The sequence below is a fragment of the Stegodyphus dumicola genome, chromosome 3, assembly GCF_044657685.1.
Source record: "Stegodyphus dumicola isolate Sdum_Otavi_A_Nest chromosome 3, ASM4465768v1".
NCBI lineage: Eukaryota > Metazoa > Arthropoda > Arachnida > Araneae > Eresidae > Stegodyphus > Stegodyphus dumicola.
In genome coordinates this window covers 209,609,788-209,633,180 of record NC_140770.1, presented here as the reverse complement: position 1 = coordinate 209,633,180, position 23,393 = coordinate 209,609,788, and the positions used below count along the sequence as shown (strand labels likewise).

Below are 23,393 nucleotides of genomic sequence, written 5' to 3'. Positions count from 1 at the left end.
AGCAAAATGCCTTTTTAATCTATGGCTACTTGGAAGAATAGGGGTTTTGTGTCCTGGGGAATGTCAAAAAATATTTTTTTTGTTACTTGTGTACATCTTTAGAAACGAGTGCACACCATGAGATGAAAAATATTTATCCCTTGTCATGGCTTAAAGTTTTCCATATTGGCCTTTTTCTTCGCATTACAGTAACATCATAACAATTCTTTAATTATGAGAAATGTTTTTGCATAAATTAAGTTTATATTTAAGCTCTTTGTACGTCAGGTAATATGAAGAGCCGATTCTAGTGGAGATCAACACGGTGCACGGCACGTGGGCGCACAAATTTGAGGGCGGAAAATGATTATTATTTTAAATATTTGAAGCACAAGGTTTGTAAACAAGACGGCCAATTTTAATTTGCACGTAGCCGGCCGACGGTAAAGGATCGGCACTGGTAATATGTATTAAAGTGTTGCATATATTTAAACACTTTTTAAAAGATCACGTGAAATCAATAAACTTCCTTATCTCAAAGTACAGTTTCATTCGACACTTATCGCAAAGATATATTTTGGGGGCTAATGTAGATTTTAATTCAAATTTTCGCCAATAGATAGCACTAATGGATTCGTCTAAAACAGCGGTTCCAAAACTTTTGTCTTTCGTGTACTTTGTTGGTTCTGCAAGCGTGCAGTTTTTAGAGTTTAAACTTGCGAACCCTTAAAGGCCGCTGGTTGCAAGAAAAAGCGCAAATGAAGGCCGAATAAAACGATGAGATTTGAAGTGCCGTTAGATCTAATTTAGATACGTCTGAAGCAAATGGTGATCTATTGGCAAACAAAGTTCATAGACATGTTATTTAGCATCTGTGAAGGGTACTATAAAGCACTACAAAAAATACCAGTATGAATAGTAAGGGGGAAGTAGGAACTGTGATGCACTCTAAAAATTAAGTGGAAATAAAAGAGTTCTCTTTGAGTTGAAATGCAAAACATGAAGAATTCTCAGTTAGAATACCAAAATTAGATCATTAGACGTTTTCAAATATATTTACCACTTCTATAATTTCAATACCATACTGGATCTTTTTAATGAGGGATTTGGCTTGTTTATAATTAGTATTCAAGTCTTTAGCTATTCGATACGTATTTTTTATTTTTTTTTTTATTTTTTTATTTTTTTTTTTTTTACATAATTCCGGTTATCTTTGTTATTTGCCACAAGCCTATACCCATAGGTAGAAGAAGTGATGTTTTTGGTCTAAAAAATTCAATAGCGAGCTTTCAGTGAATAAGCGCGAATTAGGGCTCCCGAAAGACGATTTTACTATTTTTCAATGACGCTTGCTGCCTGTGGATCTCTATGTGTGTGAAGAATTTTTTTATGTTTAATAACACTTATATCAAACCTGCAAAAAAATTCTATTTTTCGTAAAGCGTATTAGTTGACTAGGTTTTCTGTAAAATTGGACAACCGGGAATGAGACTTTACTTACATAACAGCTTTTAATGAAAAGATTTATTAAAATATAATCAAAAAACTAAAAATGCTAGTATTTAAAAATTTTATATTAATGGTAAACACATACATGCATCCCTCGACTTTCGCACATTTCACTATTTCGCAAATTTTTAACAATTCTATTTTTTTTTAAGATTTTTTTCGATATTGCAAAAATTATTCGTTCTCATGCAGTCGCTGCCACTTATATTGATAAGAGTGGTTCTCGGGTTCTAGACCCAAACTCAATTCAGAAGTAGTCTGTGCGAGCATATCAGCAATACATGTTAATGAGTATATTAATGGTGCTTAGTTGTACGAAATTTAAAATGTAATGGCACAAGCATTTTCTTTAAGTTTGTGCTATTACATTTTAAATTTCTTTCTTTAAAAGCTTTTTAGAGAAAAAGCTGCATAAAACTTTCTGTAGAAAGCAGAAAGACAAACCGGGGAGCTGGTTACTGCGTTAATAATTACAGATTAGTTCACTTTTCATTTCGTACCGGAAGTCAAATAATATTGTGAAGACAAAAGATTACAATTCAAAGCACTTTTAATCTTATATAATGCTCCAGAATACCCCAAATCTTTGCAGAATTTATATTCGGAAATCCATGTTGCGTTTCTTTCTCCCAGTATTACCTGCCTTATACAGCCTCTATATGAAAGAGTGATAGTCTCTTTTAAACAATATTATATGTAGACGGCAGTGAATCAGGCCATTAAGACTACTAGAAGGGAATATGGGCCATATAAAAGATTTTTTGAAGACTATTATTTTTTGAAGAATATTTATTTAAAGACTATATTATTAATAAAATAAACAATATTGGGGAGTCATGAACTGAAATAAAAAAGTGAACAATAAGATAGGTTCCTGGAAATAATTATACCCACAAATAATGAGTGATTTTATAAATTATAAAGAAATTCCGAAAACTATCATAAAATAAATACTAGTTACCCTAATGAATGAATTAAACTTGAACATTAACAACGAAGATGTTAATGAGTTGATAGACTTTCACTTGCTGTCAAATGAAAACTTAATCGTGCAACGAGAGTTAAATGAAATCCAAGATGGAAGGCACTAAAAAGAAGCAGATGAGTGGTATTCCAACTAGCTCTTGATATAATTATAAAGAAAACACCTGAAAGCGTTTAAACATGCCTCTTTAACTCTTATGTATACTGATAAATAAATAATGATACTGATACATAAATATTTAGAATACAGTTTTAATTTATTTTACTTATTTTTTTAATAGTGAACATTCGCTCATATTTTCAGGAACCAATAATTATATGTGAAAGTCTAGGGCCTCTGTATTAGAAAATGAAGACATTTTGTGTAACTTATTCCTTTATTTCCTTCGATATCATTATGATTATATTTACAGTCTTTGTAGTCTGGTTTATATCTGATTCATCAATATATGTTGTATTTCAATATTATTGTTTTGTCCTGCGTATAAGAATGAATTCCTGCGTGATAAATGAAATTATTTAGCAAGTTAAGTAAATACAATTAACTAAGGAAAATTATTCGGCAAATGAGGTTCGAGCATAAGAAGACATATTTAACAAATTAGTTTAACTAAAGCATCATTATTTTCACTTAAATATATTTCATAAATTATAACATTTGCATTCGATTATGGCACGATATTTTTAAAAACGTTCCTTCATGAATTTAATTAATTAAAAGTATGCATAACTGTTAAATGCTACAGAATGCAGTACATTTCTTTTGTTTACGAAACATTTTACTTATGAAATCAAATGTTTTAGTATGTGCATTACTGAAGAAAATAGGTACTCCAGTAAAACTTGCGCATAACTGCATTCGAAAACTAATCTTTTGCTATAACCTGTTATGAAAAACGTTAGCAGAGGTAATTAAAATATAGAAAATTTACTTTATAACACTAAAATAATTTGTATTAAAGATGAATTCAGAAATACCTTTAAATTATACGATTAAACACATCTTAAAGCACAAATCTTAGAATAACACTCCTCTTGGTAAAATTCTTTTTATCATATGACGGCAGGTTTTAAAAATTTTAGAAATTCTGTTAAACAAAATTATATTTAATTTATACAAAATATACTTATCATTCTCCTTCTCTGTGATATTATGCTTCGAATATGACTTGTGCAAAGAAATAATTTCACCGGTTTTCAGTAGTGCGTTTCAGTTCCTGCATTCATTTAGCCAATGAGCCATATTTAATAAATATGCAGAAGCAAAAACATATGCAAACATTTTTGGAAAAGTGTCAAATTTGATATCAATGATTTTGAAACATATACAGAAAATTTTACTGGCTGTTAGATCTTCTAAAATTTGTAAGCCGAAAAGAGGGAAAAACAACGTACCTGAGAGTTAATTATATTTCATTTGCGCTCGAAGCTTATTCTTAAATTCCGAATGTCAATCCCTTTATAACCAAAAAAATCCGACCTTCAAATGAGCTCGAAAATATCTTAATACTGTCAACAATGTAGAAGTATATCATGCATTAAGATGACCAATTATTTTCAGTTTATGCAACGAAGAACAAAGGTCAAGAATATTCCCCATCGGCAACGTGTCATGACGGTCCAAAGAGATGCCTTAAGATAATTTTTCAAACAAGCAGTGACTTCCAAGAAGTATTTGCTTCCTTTGGACATCATGGGTTATCAGATAATTTTCTTAAGAGTGGAACATAGAGATAAAGTTCTACGCTTGAGATATTTAAATAAATCAGATATTATATAATACCCTGGGATATTTAAATGGAATAAAAAAACAAACAAAAAAGGCTATGGGAATATTTGTCTGCATCAACAGAATCCCACTCCTATTCTTTTCTTATAGATACCATCGCGATTATAAATATTACTAAAAATATTTTATTTAACCTAATTCCCTTTGAAAATATTAAAATTTCGTATCTGCAAGACATGTGTAAGTTTCCAAAATACATATTAGCAAACTTTTCCTGAGAAATAATTGTAATTTTAGGATTTTTATCACCATTCATTTCTTTGCTTCAAAACTGCTTATAAATATTCAAGCATATCCATTATAGTTTTAGAAGCATATGACTTCCAATTTTATCAGGTTCTCCGTTCAAAGAGACAATGTTTCGTAATTTACTGGAAGAAAAAGTGCATTTTGTAGTATAATGAAGCATGGTAATGGACGAGACACAGATTTCTCATGTTTAATATTTTAAAATATGCAATCTTAAAATTAATTTTCTATTTTACTGTAATTAATAGTCATAAATTAAATTAAGCTTCTTAATTCAACTTAATATTCCAAAATATTTGAATTTTAGGAATAGTATATTTCTTTTGACTTTCATTATAAATATTCTAAAAACAGTACTAATTCCTTTTTAGCCCAAATGGCGTTATCCAAAAAAGGCTATTAATCTTAAAAAGGCACTTTGCGTTGAATCACTTTAAATATCCGACACGCTTTTCAAATGGTTGCCACAAATATTATTATTATTATATTATTATTATTTGCCCTATATTATATTTAAAGGAACTAAATAGTGAAGAATCTACATGAATGCTTGCATGCTCCTCGCTTAGTGAAAAAAAAACGGCATCTAGAGTCATCAAATTTTGAATAACATAATCCTCCACACAAACATGGGGCCTTGGAAGCCCGAAATTGGAATTCTGTGTTTGTTTTATTGTCTATTTCATATTTTGTAAAACTTAAACGAATTTTTCCTTTAAAAAACTATTTCAAATCGAATAAGCACTGTAGGGAATAAAACATTTTTAACTCCAATGTGCAAGACTATCTATCTACCGGAGATTCTAAAGATGCGCTGTTTTTAAATATTTTAGCACAATGTGATGTTGGCTCAAATGCTCTCGAAACATGTATTTGTCTGTCAATAATAAAACACCCGTTTGGGCTTTATATAAAATCTGAAAAAACTTTCAGTTTTTTTTTACAGTATTCAGTGTTTTGGGGTGTGGCCTGATTCATTCATTACAATTTTTACATGTAGGAATAACTTTCAGTTTAAAGCAATAGTTGGCGAAGGACGACCATATTCTAAACAATTATAACACTTAAATTATCTTTCCTAGTTTATGAACACATTTAGTTTTTTAATATGTATTAAATTCCTTATTACTGCTTGTATAAAATTTACTCCCTTGTCTGTTTATACCTACTGTGTCATTCTGTAATAATACCGCATTGCACGATGTAGACGTAGTAAAAGACAAATCTTTCTCTTTAAACTTTGAAAACAGCTCAGAGTTGCAATAAAATAGACCGCTGTGTTTGTGTTTACAAAATTTTTTTGGATTTGCACTAACGAGCTAAATAACTTTTTTTGGACAAATAAAAACAACTTCCGTTGTTTTTAAGATCCTTTTTAGCCCAAAGGAGCGTTAGCCCAAAAGAGCTATTGGTCTCGAAACGACATTTTGCGTGGAATCACGCTAAAAGTCTGAGTCACTTTGCAAAATGTTGCCACCAAACATTATCACCCTGTATTATATTTAAAGAAATTGAGTAATAAAGAATCTACATGAATGTATGCATATTTTTCGCATGGTAAAAAACGTTGGTACACAATGAGCCATCAAATTTTGAATTACATAATCCTCTACCTGAACATAGGCACCCGGAAACCTGGAAGTTTAATTTCGATTTTTTTTAATTATCTGTCTCATATTTCGTAAAACTTTAACGAATTTTTTATTAACAAACTCCACGATTTCAAAACGAGTAATGGCAACACTGTATAGAATAGAACATTTTTATCTCCAGAACGCGAGGCTGTCTATCGAAAATTCTAAAGATATGCTTTTTAAAAATATTTTGTGATATTGCTGTTGGACTGAATTTTATGGTGTTTAAGTGCGAAGACCATGACGTTTAATGAATAAAGGTAACACACAAAACTTTAAAAAAAACGCCTCGTTGGATGTAATATAAAATCTAAAAGCTGAAAGCTTTTATTTTGTTTTCTTTTGTTTTGCTTGTTATAGTGACTTTACGCAGTTTTCGAATTTATATTCCGAGTTAGCACAAAATGTACACAATTCATTTATCGCACTTACGATCATAGCAGTCAAAATTCTCTTTTCACCATTTCCGGCGAACGCTCTTTCTCTGAGATGAAAAATTACAAATGCTTAGTTTAACGATCAAATATTCAGTCTTCTTAAGTGTGTGTTCGCCCTCTATTTTGTTTTGAAATACCTACTTTCGTTTTCTGTTTTCGATTTCCGATTTCAGTAACTCTGGTACATTACATGCTTTATCTTCATTATAATATCTGCTAAATTCTAAAGCAATGTTATCTGGAATCAGTGTAATAAACAGGAAAAATAACAAACTACCGTGGTAATTAAGCTCTATTCTCAATTATTCTAGACTTCTGATTTGGATTTGGAAAGTATCATTGCACATTGTATGATTTCAGTATCATTGCACAACTTTCGGAGCTAGTATTTTATGTTACTTGCAGAACCTATAAGGTGCAACTTCAGATTATTCATGTGCAACTGAAGTTTGATCTCCTTACGATCCCAGCGGCTTTCTTTTAAAACTTCAGTAGCTGTATCATAACTATATCATATCCGAAATAAGTAACCCTTGTATAACAATGATTGTAGATCCTATCAAAATAGATTCAAGACATATAATTTTTTTTAAAATTTACTGAGTCATTTATTAAGCTTTCGAACTGAATCCAAAATTTCTGAAACATTTCTAATGTGACATTGAATTGTTCAATAACTAATTTCGGCAATTTTATGTTATATTATAAAGCTCTGCAGTTTAATGAAAAAAAAACAGTTCAATAAATCGGATTTAAAACAGCTCATTAAAACTTAAATAAGAGTAATCACTAACTACTTTTGTCTATAATAAATAAATTAATAAGACCCTTGGCTTTGAAAATACTTAATTCAGTGTTCAGTAGCATCATATGTATATTTTGTGAGTTCAACTTCTTACAGAATTCGGAATACACAGATGTTAGATTAGTTCTGTAATGTCAGATTAGTTCTCTATGGGCTCAAATCAACATTCATATGTGACAAACTTTATGCACATGAATACGTTAGCATCCAAAAAATGAGAAAACGCAACTTCTTCAAATAACGATGCTTGTCAAGATAAGGAGAATGATGCTTTAATTTAATAGATCTGCGAGTTATATTGTGACCCCACTTCTAATGCTAAGTATTCTTGCTTAAATGGGATATAGCTACTGGAATACCTTAAAATTATATGCTATTATTTAAGTAAAATATAATTTTTTATGGGACTTTATTTCATCACACAGTGTGGCAAGTAACATCGCTCCAAGTGCCAAGTAACAACGCTCCACGTGCCAAGCCTAGCATAGTAGCCATAGGTTGCCTTCTATTAAACCAATATAGAATATAATTAAAAACCTATAACGTATTGATACATATCTAATAAAATGTACTATATGACCGATTGAAATTTTGATTTTCTGGAAACTTAAATTAATTTTCAAGGAACTAAAAATTAATTAGTGCATTAAAATTAATTAGTTAATTAATTAAATTAATTAGTGCATTCAAGGAACTTAAAGAAATGAAGTACAATAAATATGTTGAATTCACATTTTTTCTAAGAAAAGATAATAAACTATATGTATATAATCTTATTTTATTAGAAATCAACTTAAAAAATGATAATGACATTAATCAACATAACTTTTTATTTAAAATTAATGAACTAAGAAGTGCTAAGTTATTTAAATAATATCACATTTACTACAAAATGCTTTGGCAAAAAATACTTCTTCAGTCTTCTGTTCTTCTATAAATACGAAAGCAATGCTTTTAATACTAGCTTCCATTTCTTGGAGTGTATAACTCTTTCGTTACTTTCTTGCATCCAGCGCTTCCGTTAACATCTGCAAAAGTTGGATTTTTTTACGATATTCAAGTACAATAATTAATATTGCATCTAAGAATTATTACATAAACAAGGGTTACTGCAAAATAACTAAATGGGAAAATTGTATTTTCTCTAAACATTGATTACCTTTCAATTTTAGAGACTGTGCTATATTTTACTATTAAAATTCAAAATGCTTTAAGCATTCCTATTAGCATTTAGTTGTATGGATAGAAGATAAAAACTATTTCCTGTATGTAAATTCACTAAAAGATTCAGAATGATATTCATCACTTTCCTTCTTCAGTTTCTAAACTCTCAAAAACAATGCATATAACGTTGCATGAGTATGCATTTCTTAAATCGCTCAAATTTCATCTAAAAAGTACATATTAATATAACAACTCTTGTTTGAGAAATTTACCAGAAATCTAACTCATATTTTAGTTAACATAAATTAGAAATATTTATAAAGTAAGTGTTCGAGATATTGCATAGAGGAACATGAAATGTATACAAAAGAATACAGCAACATGAGACCGAGTGTTCTATGTTATGCAAATTGTATTTCTTTCTTTGTACCGAGGAGCGGCGCAGACGCAAATTTGTTAGGTTTTTAAAGCTCGCGGTTAGAGCTTCGAGGTTGCTGTGAATTACTGGAGTTTCAACTAAGCAGAGGTTCTTCTGAGTTTGTTTTGGTAAGCCGCCACTGAAGTCGGAGTTTGTGTGGTCTTCGCCGTTCCTCTTCGCCTAACTTACTATTTGAAAGTCAATAAAGAAGTTTCGGTCAAGTTAGGAGTCTGAGGTTTTTTGGGTTCTATACTGAAGTAACATCAAGTTAATTTACAGTCCACTATTTTTAACAACGGAACGTACATGTTTTATGGTCCGTCGGCTACGGAGTCACAGTAAATTTGGTGAGTCAGTGTGTTTTTTTATCTTTCTTATTAGATAATGGAATTTACAACGCTTAAGACTAAAAAGCGTGTAGCTAAGTTAAGTAAACTGAAAGAGAAAATTACAGTGACTTACGATTCTGCTGATGTTGATCAGTTGGAACTTTTTAAATCTAGATTAAATGACTTAATGACCGAACTTTCGGATATTTTTAGTAACATATTTGTAGTGTGTGAAGAAAAAGATATTGATGTATTTATAGAAGAACAACAGGTCATACAAGATACTGTGGATGAGTTAATTTTAATGCTAACCAGAGTTAAGAATGTTAAAGACATTAGTGTGGAAACTAAATCTTGTGAAATAGCGAGTATACGCTTACCTAAGCTAACTCTTCCTGTATTTAGTGGCAGTACTGAAGAATGGTTATCATTTTTTGATTTATTTAAAACGGCGATAGTGGATAATGACCGTTTATCAGGTGCACAAAAGCTACAATATTTAAAGGGTTCTTTAAAAGGAGATGCTTTGCGGATTGTTCAAGCTTTAACTATTTGTGACAGGAATTTCGAAATAGCGTGGCATTTATTGTGTCCAAGATTTTCACATAAGAGAGAATTACTTTCATCGTTATTAAAGAAAATCTTGTATTTATCAAATTTACAATCTGAAATTCCTAGTCAGATATTAGCGTTAGTAGACACTGTAAGAGAGTGTGTATGTTCGTTTGAAAATCTAGGATTCAAAGTGGAGCAATTCGCGGATACTATTTTAATGTTAATAGTACAGTTTAAATTGGATTCTTCGACGAGAGGATGGTGGGAAAGAACATTAAAGAGTGAGGAAATACCAACACTTAATAATCTGCTAGAGTTCTTGAAATCTCATGCCAGAACATTGCAAGCAGGTAAACCGCAAGGTGTTAAAAAAACAAGTTACAAAAGACAAATTAACTTCATTGGCTTCAGAGATTCGCGCGCAGTGTACGTATTGTAAAGCCGGTCATTCAGTTTTTAAATGTAATGAGTTTTTAAATCTGAATGTGCAGGAACGCGTTAATTTTGTCAAAAGAAATAATGCTTGTCTTAATTGTTTAGTTTCAAACCATAAAGCTTTCGGGTGTAGAAGTACACATAAATGTAAAAAGTGCTTTAAAAATCATCACACACTACTGCATTTCGAAAGAGTTCAAAATGAACCAAAGGCACTTAAAGGAGTTTCGAACAGTTCGAATGAAAGGAGTTTCGAACAGTTCGAATGAAAGGAGTTTCGAACAGTTCGAATGAAAGGAGTTTCGAACAGTTCGAATGAAAGGAGTTTCGAACAGTTCGAATGAAAGGAGTTTCGAACAGTTCGAATGAAAGGAGTTTCGAACAGTTCGAATGAATTATCAGTGACGGCTAAGCCATTTTTCCCTGGGCCAGAACCTCGCGCTCAATCGGCTGGGTCAGGGAAGAATATCGCAAGTTCTAGTCCAGTAATTAAATCTTGTGTTTCAGACTTTAATTTTCAGAGTGAAGTTTTATTATGTACGGCTGTTATTAAAGTGTTAGATTCATCGGGTGAATACCAATTGTGTAGAGCCCTCCTTGACCCTGGCAGTCAAGCAAGCCTGATTTCAGAAGATTGTGTACAAAGGCTAGGGTTAGCAAGAAGAAATGCCAAAGTTTTTATTTCATGTTTAGGGTCTTTGGATACGAAAACTAATGGAATTACGGAAATAAACTTCGTTCCGCATTTTCCGACGAAAGTGTCATTTAAAACACCAGTATTTATCATCAATAGAATTATTGGAACTTTGCCGCATTTTACATTGGATAAGAAGTACGTTGAGGAATATAATGATTTAATGTTAGCAGATCCAACATTTTACAAAAGTGGGCCTGTTGATATACTTTTAGGCGTAGATATTGCCTTACCTCTTTTAAAGGGAGAAATAATTAAATGCGAAGAAGGTAAACCGGTAGCTTCTCGTTCTGAACTAGGATGGATTGTTTCAGGTAGTGTGAATAATTCAACAGAAATTAATCCTACTATCTATGTTAATAATATACAAGTGGAAACTGATCAGATGCTGTCTGACTTTTGGAAATTGGATGCTGTACCTACGTTTGACATGCTTACTAAATCGGAGAGAGCATGTGAAGATTATTTCAAATCTACATATACGAGAGAGGAAAGTTGGGTATATACTGTGAAATTACCGTCTCACTCTCCGCCTTCTCAGCTTGGAGATTCCAGACAATTAGCTATGCGTAGATTCCAATCTTTAGAAAATTCACTTCTAAAAAGGCCTCAGATATATGAACAGTATAGGGATTTCATGAGGGAATACCTTGAGCTGAGACATATGGAGGGAGTGCCTGAGGGAGAGATTCTTATTGACTCTACGTATTACATGCCTCATCATGCCGTATTAAAGGAATCAAGTACTACGACTAAACTGAGAGTTGTTTTCGATGCTTCAGCTAAAACGACATCGGGTCTTTCATTGAATGATATTTTGATGGTTGGTCCAAGAGTTCAGCAAGAGCTGTTTCCAATTCTTCTACGGTTTAGAACTCGCAAAACTTCAGTATGTGCCGATGTAGAGAAGATGTTCAGACAAATTCGTGTCCACCCAGAAGATACAAATTGGCAACGAATGCTTTGGAGGGATAGTCCTAGTGAGCCCTTGAGTACATTTAGATTAGTGACAGTTACATATGGGACTGCCTGTGCGCCGTATTTGTCTACTAGAGTAATGAAACAACTTGCATTAGATGAACAAGTTAGATTTCCTTTAGCATCAAAAATTGCCCTTCGTGATTTTTATGTTGATGATTTGCTTTCAGGGGCACAAAGTGAAGAGGAAGCGAATGTTCTAGTTCAGCAGTTGAATGAAATGATGAAAAGGGGTGGATTTCGCTTAAGGAAGTGGATTTCAAACAATTCAGCTATTTTAGAGAATATTCCCGAGTGCTTACGAGAATCCAATATTTCTCTTGAAATAAACAGCGACAAGAAAGTAAAAGTATTGGGAATTAATTGGAACAACTCTAGTGATACGTTTCACTTTTCGGTATGCATAAGTGATAAAGAGTTTACTAAGAGGACTATTTTATCAGAAGTAGCGAAAATCTTTGATCCAATGGGATGGTTAGCGCCAACAATAATATACACGAAAATATTATTACAAGAGTTATGGAACTTACAGCTGGGTTGGGATGAACTTGTTGATAAGAGAATAAGTAGAAAATGGAAGCGTTTCTATCTAGAATTACCCTTACTTTCATGCTTACAATTTCGGAGGTATGTCTTGAGTCCGAAGGCAGTAGTGATAGATATCCATGCTTTCTGCGACGCTTCAGAAAAGGCTTATTGTGCAGTCATCTATCTCCGTACAATCGACCTTGATTCGTCAGTCAAAGTCAGCCTTCTGACATCGAAAACCAGAGTAGCGCCCTTAAAAACCCAGTCTCTTCCGAGACTAGAGTTGTGTGCTGCGTTACTTTTAGCAAACCTCTTACATGCAGTATTATCATGCATAGAACTGCCTATTAACAATATTTACGCATGGACAGACTCGCGGGTTACATTGGCATGGGTTTCGTCCGAACCTCGCCGTTGGCTACCTTTTGTGGCAAATCGACAGGAAGCTGTTCCAGGTATTCAATGGAATTATGTTGCTGGGAAAGAAAATCCTGCAGACTGTGGGACCAGAGGTTTTATTCCATCAGAATTCCTACAATGTGAGTTATAGATGAAGGGACCGCAGTGGTTAAACGAATCCGTAATTCATGTACAGCAAAATTCAAGTGTAGAATTAGAGGGTGAAGTTATGTTGAAGGAATTGAAAAAGAGTTTCAGTTCAAATGCTTCCAAATTTGAAGAGCCTAGTGTGTTTTCAAGATTTTCGTCATGGTTAAAGTTATGTCGGGTGTTAGCGTGGTGTTTAAGATTTAGAAATAATTGTAGCAAGTTACCTACAGAGCGTATAAAGGGTTATTTATCTACTGAATTCTGTGAAGTTGCTTCTATGATTGTTAGGATTATGCAAAGAGCCGAATTTCCAGAATTATTCTGTTTAGAATCTGGTAAACCCTTGAAGACATCAAGTAAATTACTGTCTTTAAGTCCTTTCTTGGATTCCGCGGGAGTAATGCGTGTAGGCGGAAGGCTCAGAAACTCTGCAGTTTCAAATAATCAGAAACATCCTATGATTTTACCTAAGAATCACAATATTACGCGTTTAATTATTAAGCATTATCATGACTCGTATCTTCACGCAGGTACGCAGCTACTCACTTCTGTCATACGACATAGATTTTGGATTGTGAATGCTAGAAATATTATAAGAAAGTGTATAAACCAATGTATTATCTGCTGTAGAGTTAGAGCGCAAACTGCAACTCAGCTAATGGCAGATTTACCCGCTTCAAGAGTTACTCAAAGTAGAGCTTTTTCTCGTGTAGGGATTGATTTAGCAGGACCATTTAACGTTAAATATCGTCCTGGTAGAGGAGTCAAAATCTTTAAGTGTTACGTATGTCTATTTATTTGTTTTACTACAAGAGCAATACACTTAGAATTAGTTGGAGATCTTTCAACAAAATCATTCCTCGCGACACTTAAGCGGTTTATAGCTCGTAGGGGCAAACCGTGTGAAATTCAGTGATTGTGCAACGAATTTTATAGGAGCTAATAAAGAATTAAGGAAAGCCTTTTCTATTGTTCAACGTGATGAACAGCTACAGGGTTATATTTCTTCAGAAAATATTAAATGATTGTTTAATCCTCCCTCTGCCCCTCATTTTGGAGGGCTTTGGGAAGCGGGTATCAAGTCTATGAAACATCACTTAAAAAGATGTTTAGGAACACTTATTTTAACATACGAGGAATTTTTGACATTAATAACCCAAATTGAATCCTGTCTTAATTCTAGGCCTTTAGTACCAGCTTCAAGTGATTGTAGCGACTTGGAGGCGATAACACCAGGACACTTTTTAACCGGAGCGGCTTTAAGCGCTATTCCAGAATCTAACCAAATTCAAGAAACCATGAGCTGCAGTGACCGTTGGAGGAACGTGCAAAGGTTATTTCAACATTTCTGGAATCGTTGGAGCAGTGAGTATTTATCTAGATTGCAGCAGAGACCCAAGTGGTGCAAGGTACAACAAGACCTGAAGATTGGTGATATGGTTCTTATTAAGAACGAAAATCTACCTCCGCTACGTTGGAAATTAGGTAGAATTATTAAAGTGCATCCCGGTCTGGATGAGAAAGTTCGAGTGGTGAGTTTACGCACGTCTAATGGTGAAATAAAACGACCTATAGCAAAGCTATGCGCTTTGCCATTTAATTCTTGATTTAGAGACTTTAATTTTTTTTTTAGGTTTATGCAGTTCAACAGTTTAAATTTATTGTTTGAGTCCCCTTGGGACTTCAAGGCTGGGGGTATGTTCGATGTTATGCAAATTGTATTTCTTTCTTTGTACCGAGGAGCGGCGCAGACTCAAATTTGTTAGGTTTTTAAAGCTCGCGGTTAGAGCTTCGAGGTTGCTGTGAATTACTGGAGTTTCAACTAAGCAGAGGTTCTTCTGAGTTTGTGTTGGTAAGCCGCCACTGAAGTCAGAGTTTGTGTGGTCTTCGCCGTTCCTCTTCGCCTAACTTACTATTTGAAAGTCAATAAAGAAGTTTCGGTCAAGTTAGGAGTCTGAGGTTTTTTGGGTTCTATACTGAAGTAACATCAAGTTAATTTACAGTCCACTATTTTTAACAACGGAACGTACACCGAGAATAATCAAGGTTCCCAGTTCTTACATCGCTTAAAATGCCGCTGTTTCATTTAGAGCAGGGATACCCAACCTGGTCAGCTTTCACGGTGGGAAGCGGAGGTTTTTGTCTCGTAATGATCAAGGAAGATCGAAACACGCGTGGATGTAATAGATATATAAACCCCTTAAAGTTCAATTCTCTACTTGACCATTCCTATCTGCGCAGTGCTCTCCTGTTTCCGTATATTTATACGGCTTTGCTGTTTGTTAATTTTATGCATATTAAAAGTATAATATTCTAAATTATAGTATAAATAAATGGATATATTTAACTATACATTTATTTAGTAATCCTCTACTTAAAAACTTCTGTGCAGTTCCACTTTATTAAATTACTGTGAAAAGGTAGGCGGTGTAGAAATATTGTTAGTGGGCGATAGGTATGAAAAGGTTGATTACCCCTGGTTTAGAATAGTTTTATCCTAGGGATGCATTCTGACCTTAGTTTGTCTGATAGAGTATTTATATGTAAAAATATTTAAATATAATCCCATTTTTACTCCCTTGTATGAAGTAAAAAGGAAGTTTCGTAATCACGAAAAGTTTCAGGCAGCATATTTCAACGAAAATATCCATTTTGGCCGCTATAGAATGCAGTTTAACGATGTATTTGCGTGATATCTGTACGTAAGGACAGAATAAAAGACTTTTTCTCCAAAAAAATTATAAAACTGCTTTAAAATGAATTCTGAAGAGAATGTTTCGTGGCATCTGTACGTACGAACATACGTATGTATCTCGCATAACTCAAAAAAGAGTAGCCTCAGAACGTTGAAATTTTGCATATAGGGACTGCTATAACATATAGATGTGCACCTCGTGTTTTGGTTGCAATCGGCCGCACCAAACTTATATAATATATCCACTCTGTTACCCGGCTCAATGATCTCGGTTTCTTTATTCTTATATGTTTGTAAATTGTGCATTTTTTGCTTTAAAAATGATTGAATTATGTTGTTCTTATCTTCCGGTTAAGGTTTTTATCCTTTAGGAAATCTGCAATTTATAGAATTATCAACAGTTTAAGAGCTGTTTAAGTGCGTTTAAGCCTAATTTATAAATAACATGGTGGACATGTTTGTTTACATTTGAAACAGCAGAATAGTAGATTTGTTGCCAATCTAGGGAGACTAAGCTTCGGAACAACAAAGATAATGCCTTCATTTATTTTTGCGAACTAAATCATGCTTAATCCTTTCTGGAATTTTTTCGAGGAAATAAGTGTTTAAGATTTGCTTCATAATTTTTAATCTAGATATTTTGAGTTTTTATGTATTTTTACCTTGTCGCGAAGTGAGAACTGAATGCGAATTACTGAATCGTCTGTAAAAAAACTGTTTCTTTTTTTTTCTTAATCTAGAACGATGTATTAAAAAAATTTATTATAGTATTTGAATAGAACATGTGGCAACGATTAGATAATTCTTCAAATGATATAAATTTTGTGCATTCTGAGTTATAGTATGAACGAAATATAACGCTGTTATATGAACCTAGCGCCAGAGTGTCGCTATGGTAAGCAAATGTAGTAAATTTAAAGAGTGAATTTATTCTATTGTGGGTTATGCTCTCTCGACGAAGTAAATTCAATTCAATCTAATAAGCTTAATGAAATGCAAAAAAAATAATATAATTTAATTTAATATTTCGTACAAGGAAGTCATGTGGTGTACACATCAGATTTTTTTTCATCTACTTTCACTGGTCTCGTAGAATATTCCCATTTTTTACCTTGTAAGAATAATATAATCTATTTAAAATTTTTACAAGGTATTCAGCAAAGATTTTCGAATCCTAAAAGCTGTTGAATTAGTTTAATGATTTCTTTGTATCATCAACTAAAATACTTAAATTTAAATTTCCTGTTTGAATGTTAGAAATTATATCTTCAACGTTTCAACGTCATGTTGGTTTCTTTTGTTGGAAGTTTTAATTATCAAAAGTTAAAATGTGGAAAGAAAAGTGTGTCGCTGACGTATATGCTACGTAGTTAAAAATCATTGTTTTGCACGTACTAATAAGTAAATAAAAAATCAATATATATTTTAAGTACTATTACAATTTTGGCTAACTAAATTTCGAACCTGGAAATGAAAATTCTTTCGTGTATGTACAAAAAACATGTTTCTTAATTCATTTTCATGAATTCTTTTAGTCGAATTTTCACATTTTATGCGAGGTATTACTTCCTCTAAAAAGTTACAAGGGGTCATATAATGAAGATTTTCACAAAATATTAACATTTTCTGACGAACAGGCAGGCACTAAACAGTACCTTGATTCTTCTATTACAAGGTTTTAATTTTCTGTTGCTGTACAAATATTTCAGAATATTCACTTCATTACGGTGAATAATAATTATTAACTATTCTTTTCAACTAAAAATAAACCTGATATTATTTCAGATTGCCATCGAAATTCAAGATTAACCATTTCTAGGCTTCATGTTTTATGTTTTGAACATGATACTCACCTTTCTTACTAAAGTAATGTTTTGTTCTGAAATAAGAGAGACGTATGTACACATAAAATCCATATAAAACTGCAGCAACCAGGCAAATAATGGCAATAACTCTAAATGCAGTTCTTCCTCCATAAGCATCCATTATCAATCCGCCTATAAGACTGCCTATGCCCTTGCCTGAGAAAACAGATTAATTCATTATTGCTGGATAATCATATTTACATACGTAGCAAATTCATATATACAAGTATATTAATTGGAAATATGTTCTACCGATAATTATTGTTATAGTAGGTAATATGATCACATTTTATTACTTAGTCGCAGAAAATTAAGAAATTCTTATCCCATAAATTTTAACTGAACACGATCCATTTAAAAGAATCGTTTACTGTTATTTGACACCAAAACATAGTCTTCTTGAGTACGCTGTCATTTCAAAATGATGCATTTGATCTACCCAGAATTTTAATTGCAGTCTATTTAAAAATCATTGCCTTCAATATTTGCTGAAGAGAAACTGCCAAATAAGTGCACCCTTCCCTTTGATGCTATATCGTAAAAGCTGAATTATTTATTTTATTATTATAAAGTCAATTACCTGAAAAGCGGTCGATACGAGAATTCACCTGAATTTTGCCATTAAGAGAGTTAATACTTAGCAGACGTAAAAGCGTGGATGTATTTAAAAATGAAATAAGCAATATACGTAGGCTATTCAGAAAGTAACTTACGTTTTAGAATTTAAAAAAAATTAAGGAAAACATTTTTATTACATTCGAAAGACACATTATTTAGCTATTTTTCTACATAATCTTCGTACAAATTAAGAAATTTATCATAACGGTACACGTGCTTGTTAATTGCATCGTGACAGAATATTGCCGTCTGAGACTTAAACCATGTACGGACTCCTGCATGCAGCTCCTAGTCATCGTCAAAGTTCTATGTTGCAAGACAGGTCTTCATGTGCGGAAGCAAGTGGAAATCACTAGGAGCAAAGTCCGGACTGTACGGTAGATGACTAAATAACTCCCATCTGATATCATCCAAGAGGCGTCGAATTTGAATGGCTGTATGGGGGTGTGCGTTTCCTAGATCATGCGTCACAACACCAAACAAGAAAGTTCGTGAAATTTGGAAAAAAAAAAAAAAAAAAAAAACCTAGAGCTCTGAAATTCTGGAGTGGCCGTTTTCGCCAACCTTTTCGTCGATTTTCTCTACCAGTTCATCATTAACAATGCTCGGCCACTTCGCGCTTCCTTGTGAATATTAGTGTGGCTATTTTTTATCATGATGCACCATTGTCTCACTCCGCTTTCCCTCATTAATTTGTTTCCATACGCTGTACAATGTTCCTGATGAATTTCAAATGGTTTCAGTTTTTTGCGAACAAAAATCTAATCACTGATCGCGCTTCAAAATTGGCGGGAATTTCTACTGCCGCACACATTTTAATAATTCACAGTGAACTAAGCAGAGGCAAGACACACCGCTTAACGATTACAACCGAATGCGTAAGGTTTCAGTAGACACTCGGACTTCAAGAAGAGGATACTAGCGCCATCTCTCGCCGTGCAGCTGCGAAACGTTAAGTTACCTTCTGAATAGCCCTCGTACATACGACATCGTTGTGAAAATAGTAATTTCAAAGGTTTCGAAGAAAATAAAATAGCAACACAGTAAGTTGACCAAACAGACCACTGAACTTGAAGCAACTGTTTCTTTATCCGTCGATATGAAAACTGCTGGTTATGTTTGTGCCAACCTCTGCCTCATTCTAAGATGTATGAAATTTCAACAAGCTATGTGAGATTTGATTTCATTTGGGATAGGATGTGTCAATGTCTGCTGTCATATTTTGTCAAATAGTATCTATCTTTGATTAAACTAAGAAATCTAAATTTTCTAAAATTCTTGAGTTCACCTAAATTGCCATTATAAATAAGCTACAAGTAAATCTACAAATATATCTTAGGTAGCTACACTTGTGGATGTACTCATAGCATCTACAAAGGAGAACAGTGGAAATGATGCTTTGAAATTGACATCCCCGGCTTTATTACAGCAGGATAATAGCGGTCTTCGTTGAATCTCCAAGCAGATTAGATTTAGTTTATGCATTTTGAGTGACTAAATAATAAAGTTTGGTTAGCATGGTATAAAGATGCATTAAATGATGAAAACAAGTTAATTTTGTAACAATAAATCTTACCTATATAATTTTAAGCAAACTAAACTATAATAATTTAGATGATTCAGAATTTGTCTTTAATCAATTTCGAATTATACAATTTCAAATCATACTTGCCAACTTAGTACAATGTTTAATGTTATCTATGTTCCTCATAAGGTTTAGTGACATATTTGTCTTAATATTTAAAGGGCGTCGTTTATCTTAAATTACACTACATAATGTGTCTGTCCACACAAAAATGTTTAAACAACCATAATGATTTGAGTATGTACCTGATCAACAAGGAGAAAACTAACGCAGTATCATTTTCTTAAGAAGAAACGTCTGCTAGTGATCAATACTACAAATAATAAAAATATTTTTGATACTGAAGCAGAACTTAATATTTTTGAAATAAACTTAAAAACGACAACAAAATGGAAGTAATAGAGACATAAAAATTTGTAATTTTTAAGCTCAGATTGGGATATTTAGTATTTTCAAATTAGTGTAGAAATATGTAAACTGATTCCTTATTTGTAACAGATATATTAAATTGCTTACCTATGCTGTAATGAATAGCTCCAGCTGTCGAAATAACCGTTGCTGTAAGACCTTCAGGTGCTATATCGTGGCTGTGAATAACTACAGCTACCCATAACATATGATAGGTGAATACTGAAGTAAATTCTAATAGAAGGGCAAACCACGGATCGTACAGAAAAGAATATCCAAGCGCGCTTACAACATACGCTAAAAGAGCTAATATGAATAGGTTAGAAGAGCCTAATTTCTTTACCCACCAATTAGTGGTAAGTAAAAATGGAAGCCCATACAAGCTACTTGCAGCTGGAATTAATCCTAGTAAAAAGCCAGGTGTGTCTAGCTCTACCAGAAACCAATTCGTAAAGTTCTTCGTAAAATTCCATGAGGTGCCAAGAACAAAAATAACTAAAATAAAGGAAATCACATCAACATTCTGAATCAAGTAAACTGTCTTTCTCCGCATATTTTTTCCTGGAGGTTCAGTTTTCACTTTAAGTTTACAAATAACGGCTAAAGTTACAAGTAGCACTCCTATAAAAAAATACAGGGCAGATGCATAATTCTTTTCATTTCCTGAAGTTGTGCTTGCGTCAACGACGTATCCGGCAATGGGAGAGAATACTAAGATACCAAGAATGGAAAAGAAACGTTCTCGCCCGAAATCAGAGTTATGTTCCTTCACTAAAGACATTGAAGTAACATCTAGAATACGATAGCAATTGGAGTACGCAGTTAGATAAAGAACAAACAACATGATGTTCGCAACCAAGACTTTCCATCTGTATCCAGCTTCCCATGCACACTTTTCATCGGATAAAAACGTGCAGCTTATAGTACAGTTTCGTTTTTGTGACTCATTACACCAAGAAAAAGTTGCATTTTTATGCATTTGAGAAAGAAGGTGATCAAAAGTTTCGTTATTTTTTCTATAAGTACCATTAATGGGAACAGACATAGACAAATTCACAAAATTTTGTTTTTCTGCTAATTCGATACACATGATATTATCTGCAGGGCATGATTGTGTAACATTTTCAGGGCATGAAATTTTACAAAAGTTTGCTTCCATAGTATATTCTGTAACTTCAGAGCGAGTTTTTACATTCAGTCTACCCAAGGTTTGTTGATCGCATTCAAAATTGAATGAATATGATTCACAACTTTCGGTGCTCATTCTTGGTACTATAAGCATACCAGCAACAAAAACCATTGTAAGAATTAGATTACCTATAAGAACTGGTTTAGATCGGCCTATTTTATCTGCTATTACCCCAGATAAAGTTGTTCCTATAAACTGGACTACAGGAGCTATCATGTATATTATTGACAGCTCTGACAGAGCAAGTCCGCGCTGCTTGAAATAGACTGTAAGAAATGGTGTGATGACAGCTCCATCTGCAAGTACAAGAAAACACTAATGTAATATTGTATGGTATTGTATATACGAGGGCTATCCAGAAAGTAGATTACGTTTTGGAATAAAAAAATAAATAAAGTATAGGAAACAAATTTTATTATATACAGATGAAAGCCACACTCAAATACTACTTTTCTACATAGTCACCATACAAATTAAGGCATTCATCGTAGCGATGTACGAGCTTGGAAATTCCTTCGTCGAAAAATTCGGCCGCCTGCGCCTTCAACAACTTCGTTACCTCTTCTTGCAGCTGTGCGTCGTCATCAAAACGCTGCATAGCCAGCCACTTCTTCATTGCTGGGAATAGGTGGAAGTCGCTCGGTGCCAGGTCGGGACTGTACGGCGGATGAGGAAACAACTCCCACTTAAAAGATTCAAGAACTTTACGAGTGACATTTGCCGTGTGGGGCCGGGCGTTGTCGTGAATCAACAAGATCTTAGAGCTCAACATTCCTCTGCGCTTGTTTTGAATTGCTCTTCTGAGTTTTTGGAGAGTTTGGCAATACCTTTGAGAGTTTATTGTAGTGCCTCTTTCCAGGAAGTCCACCAAAATTACACCTTTTCTGTCCCAAAAAACAGTCGCCATCATCTTCCTTGCCGACATTGTTTGCATGCATTTCTTGGGTTTTTGGGGAGAACTTGTGTGCCCCCACTGCATTGATTGCAATTTCGTTTCACAGTTCACATGTTTCACCCATGTTTCGTCACCAGTAACGATGCGATCGAGTAAAGAGTCACCATCCTTATGGTAAGCGTCCAAAAAGTTCAACGCTGCAGCCATTCGCTGATTTTTGTGGTCCTCTGTCAAGATTTTTGGAATCCATCTTGCACAAAACTTGTGGTAACCAAGCTTTTCGCTGATGATTTCGTGCAACAAACTTCGCGAAATTTGTGGAAAACTCAAAGAAAGTTCCGTTATTGTGAAATTTCGATTTTCACGGACTTTAGCATCGACTTTTTCGAGAAGTTCGGCGGTCACTATGCTGGGTCTCCCACTTCGATCTTCGTCGTGAACATTGGTTCGGCCATTTTGAAATCTTATGACCCACTGACGCACTCCACCTTCAGTGATAATGTTGTCCCCATACACTTCACGAAGCTGCCGATAGATTTCTATCGGTTTACAGTTTTTTGCAGTCAGAAACCTTATTACTGAGCGCACCTCGCAGCTCGCGGGATTTTCAATTAACGCAGACATTTCAAACCGTCACAGTATCTGAACGGAGCACAGCACGAACCTCTCACTAGCACGGCTAGATGCAGACTGAGCTGCGCAACGCTCTGACCCCAAGATGGCCGCGCTAGCCCCGCCCCTAGCGGACACAGACGGAAACGTAATCTACTTCCTGGATGGCCCTCGTATATATTACTAAAACTATGTACTCATTTGTACATATTCGTGTGAAATGAATAGTAAACAAAAACTAAATTATTTTGTTTTATTTTTTAATAATTATCTCTTGTTACTCTGTAAGGCTATTATTTAAATTAATCATTTATTTATAAATTAAACATATACTAGAACTTCTTCTTTCCATTTCCTCATCAGAAGTGTAAATTGAGAAAGAGAGTATTTAAGGTGAGGTTTTTGAATTTAAGACATAGCGTGTTTTTGCTTTTTGTGGCCACGTTTCGTATTCCTATAGCTCTGATATTTTTGTGATTATTCGGCTTTC

General features: G+C 33.7%; 1 protein-coding gene across 3 annotated transcripts in view; it reads right to left on the bottom strand.

The window, feature by feature from the left end:
• Positions 1 to 8,197: 8,197 nt before the first annotated feature.
• LOC118192961 (major facilitator superfamily domain-containing protein 6-like) overlaps positions 8,198 to 23,393 on the bottom strand; it is a 34,057-nt gene continuing 18,861 nt past the window's right edge. For all 3 annotated transcript variants that reach the window (XM_035363988.2, XM_035363990.2, XM_035363989.2), the window contains 3 exons: positions 20,316 to 21,692; positions 17,585 to 17,752; positions 8,198 to 8,414 (listed from right to left, as the gene is read on the bottom strand). In XM_035363988.2, coding sequence (XP_035219879.1) covers positions 8,347 to 8,414; positions 17,585 to 17,752; positions 20,316 to 21,692 — 1,613 coding nt within the window. In that variant the 3' untranslated portion in view covers positions 8,198 to 8,346. The remainder of the gene's footprint in view (positions 8,415 to 17,584; positions 17,753 to 20,315; positions 21,693 to 23,393) is intronic.